Source organism: Bombina bombina, chromosome 12 (assembly GCF_027579735.1).
Source record: "Bombina bombina isolate aBomBom1 chromosome 12, aBomBom1.pri, whole genome shotgun sequence".
NCBI classification, from domain to species: Eukaryota; Metazoa; Chordata; class Amphibia; order Anura; family Bombinatoridae; genus Bombina; species Bombina bombina.
In genome coordinates, this window is record NC_069510.1 from 82,594,017 (window position 1) to 82,598,056 (window position 4,040).

Genomic DNA, 4,040 nt, shown 5'->3' on the forward strand with positions numbered 1-4,040 from the left:
TATGTAAAAAGAAGGGCTTAGGCAAGCAGCTCCTGAGTCTACCACCCTACAATTTGAAATCCCAACACACTTATTCTGATTATATGTTAGGCACAAAGGTGCTTATTTTATACAAAATACTGTTCTCTCTTTTGTTTTCAGAATAGCCCAGATTCATTTGAAGGCTCATCTGCCTGCTTTTTTCAGTTGAAGTGATAAGACCAGATGGATGACCATAATTACACCAGCATGGCTATATTTGTTCTTCTTGGCTTGCCTAATGCCCCTCAGCTCCGTGCCGCTTCATTTGCCTTGTTTATGAGCATTTATCTATTGACCTTGCTGGGTAATCTGATGATCCTCTCTGCCATAATATCTGATTATCATCTTCATACTCCGATGTACTTCTTTTTATCTAACCTATCTGTCTTAGAGATGTGCTACACAACTATAACAGTCCCTAATATACTTTCCATTATCTTAACCAACAATAATCAGATCTCTTTCAGGGCTTGCATCTGCCAGGTTTATCTTTTCACACTGTGTGCCACCACTGAGTGCATTATTCTGGCCCTTATGGCATATGATAGATATGTTGCTATATGCCTGCCCTTAAGATACAGACTTATCATGAGCCGCCATCTTTGCCTTCAGTTATCTAGTACAGCCTGGATGAGCGGCATTGTAAATTCAGTGATTCAGAGCCTTCCTACATCCCGTCTCCCATTCTGTAATATTAATAAGATCTATCGATTGTACTGTGAGGTCCAGCCACTGCTGCAGTTGTCCTGTAGTGATACTTCACTAAACAAAATGCTGACCTCAGCCTCTGCTACAATATTTGGAGTTGGGTTCATGACTTTTATTTTGATTTCCTATATTTTTATAATCGCTGCCATTTTAAAAATCCCATCTCTAGCTGGGAGAAAGAAGGCTTTCTCTACCTGCACCTCCCACATCACGGTGGTGACTATGTATTATGGAGCTCTCATATTCATGTATTTAAGACCAAAGTCCAGCGATTCAGGAAGGATGGACAGTGCTGTTTCTGCTGTTTACTGTATGGTAATTCCAGTCCTGAACCCCTTCATCTATAGCCTGAGGAACAAAGATGTCAAATGTTCTCTAAGGAACATGTTTACATCCCAAAAAAACTGGTGACATTTGAAAAGTGGGGATGGGGGGGTTATAATTTGTTTCTGTACATTCCCCCTTTTGAACCAACACATTTTTTTTTAATTATACTTCTATTATTTATATATTATTTTTCCCCATAGGGGAGTTAATATACTTTGGCACACAGCATCAGCAATGAACTTAAAGTGACATTAATCTCAAAGCAATTGTTTTTTCTCACTGCCCCCACAAAGACTGCAACGCACTCTGCAGTATTCAGAACCCTGACCCAGCGTTTTCTATATGATTGCTTGACAGTTGCAGGACCTTATTTATATCTGATCAGAGGCTTTTCAAGGGATGTGTCCCTGGACTGTAAAACAATGCACATTTTGTTGACAAAATGTACTTTGTATAGAAACCTTACTTGCTTAACCCTTTCCTGACAGTACTTTGCTTTCATGTAATTGGCAAGAGTCCATGAGCTAGTGACGTATGGGATATACAATCCTACCAGGAGGGGCAAAGTTTCCCAAACCTCAAAATGCCTATAAATACACCCCTCACCACACCCACAATTGAGTTTTACAAACTTTGCCTCCTATGGAGGTGAAGTAAGTTTGTGCTAAGATTTCTACGTTGACATGCGCTTCTCAGCATTTTTGAAGCCTGATTCCTCTCAGAGTACAGTGATGTCAGAGGGATGTGAAGGGAGTATCACCTATTGAATGCAATGGTTTTCCTCACAGGGATCTATTTCATAGGTTCTCTGTTTTCGGTTGTAGAGATTCATCTCCTACCTCCCTTTTCAGATCGACGATATACTCTCATATTCCATTAGCTCTACTGATAACTGTTTCAGTACTGGTTTGTCTATCTGCTATATGTGAATGGGTGTCTTTTGGTAAGTATGTTTTCATTACTTAAGACACTCTCAGCTATGGTTTGGCACTTTATGTATTTATATAAAGTTCTAAATATATGTATTGTACTTATATTTGCCATGATTCAGGTTTTCAGTATATTTCCTTTTTGCAGACTGTCAGTTTCATATTTTGGAAATGCTTTTTTATGAAAATTTATTTCTTACCTGGGGTATAGTCTCTTTTTCAAATTGACTGTCTTTTAAATTTGCGGGCAGAATTAGGCTCGCGAGGGTGCAAAATGCCAAAGTTTATTGCGTCATTCTTGGCGCAAGATTTTTTGGCGCAAAGTTACATTCGTTGATGCAAATTCGTCATTTCCGGCGTCTTAGTTGATGCCGTGTCCTTCACAAAGGTTGTGTCATCTGTGTGAAGCGAGTGTGTCATTTCCGGACATTGTTGGCACCAAAAAATATTTTTCTGTTTGTTGTGCGTCATACTTGGCGCCAAATATTTTCATTATTTAAGACCCCATTCCTATTTGCCTCTTGCCTTTTTCTATGTCAGAAGGCTATGCTGTTAGCATTTTTTCCCATTCCTGAAACTGCCATATAAGGAAATTGATAATTTTGCTTTATATGTTGTTTTTTCTCTTACATTTGCAAGATGTCTCAATCTGATCCTGTCTCAGAATTCACTGTTGGATCCCAGCTGCCTGATAACAGTTCTACCAAAGCTAAGTGCATTTGTTGTAAACTTGTGGAGATTATACCTCCAGCTGTGGTTTGTAATAGTTGTCATGATAAACTTTTACATGCAGAAAATGTATCCATCAGTAGTAGTTCATTACCTGTTGCTGTTCCCTCAATATCTAATACACAAGATTTACCTGTAAATTTAAAATAATTTATTTCTGATTCTATTCAGAAGGCTTTGTCTGCCATTCTGCCTTCTAATAAACGTAAAAGGTCTTTTAAAACTTCTCATAGAGTTGATGAAATTTCAAATGACTGCCAACATACTGATTATCCTTCTCTGATGAGGATCACTCTGATTCAGAAGATCCTGCCTCAGATATTGACACTGACAAATCCTCTTATTTATTTAAAATTGAGTACAGGCAGTCCTCGGGTTACAGACATCCGACTTAAGTACAACTCATACTTACATACAGAGAAAATAGAGCTTTATTGACAATCCTTCTTTCCAGGATAATCCAAAATACTGAAAATCCAATTGTCACAAGGACAGAAAGGGATGTGAAATTTTCTGAACAGGGGCACAGATAGCAAAACAAACTTTATCCTATGCTATCCAAAAAAAAAAAAATGTTTGGCTAGAGTTTCACCTAAAAAAAGTGCCTGTTCCAACTTACATACAAATTCAACTTAAGAACAAACCTAAAGTCCCTATCTTGTACGTAACCCGGGGACTGCCTGTATATTCTTTATTAAAAGAAGTGTTGATTACATTAGATATGGAGGAAACCAGACCTCTTGATATTAAAACTAGTAAACGTTTAATTTCTGTTTATAAACCTCCTGTGGTTATTCCAGAAGTTTTTCCAGTTCCTGATGCTATTTCTGATATGATTTCAAAAGAATGGAATAGGCCTGGTACTTCTTTTATTCCTTCTTCAAGGTTTAAAAAATTGTATCCTTTGCCAGAAGTTAGATTGGAGTTTTGGGAAAAGATCCCTAAAGCTGATGAGGCTATCTCTACTCTTGCTAAACGTACTACTATTTCTATGGAAGATAGTACTTCTTTTAAAGATCTTTTAGATAGGAAACTTGAATCTTATCTAAGGAAAGCTTATTTATATCCAGGTCATCTTCTTAGGCCTGCAATTTCTTTGGCTGCTTCAACTTTTTTGTTGGAAACTTTAGCTCAACAAGTATCGGATCATGATTTGTCTAGTATTTTTAAGTTGATTCAACATGCTAATAATTTCATTTGTGATGCCATTTTTGATATCATCAAAATTGATGTTAGATATATGTATTTAGCTATTTTAGCTAGAAGAGCTTTGTGGCTCAAATCTTGGAATGCTGATATGACTTCTAAGTTCAGATTGCTTTCTCT

General features: G+C 37.3%; 1 protein-coding gene across 1 annotated transcript; it reads left to right on the plus strand.

Annotated features, from left to right (window-relative positions):
• The first annotated feature begins 204 nt into the window (after positions 1-204).
• Positions 205-1,140, plus strand: LOC128642680 (olfactory receptor 5V1-like). The gene has a single exon (XM_053695461.1). The coding sequence runs from the start codon at positions 205-207 to the stop codon at positions 1,138-1,140; it is 936 nt and encodes a 311-aa protein (XP_053551436.1).
• The last annotated feature ends 2,900 nt before the right edge of the window (positions 1,141-4,040 follow it).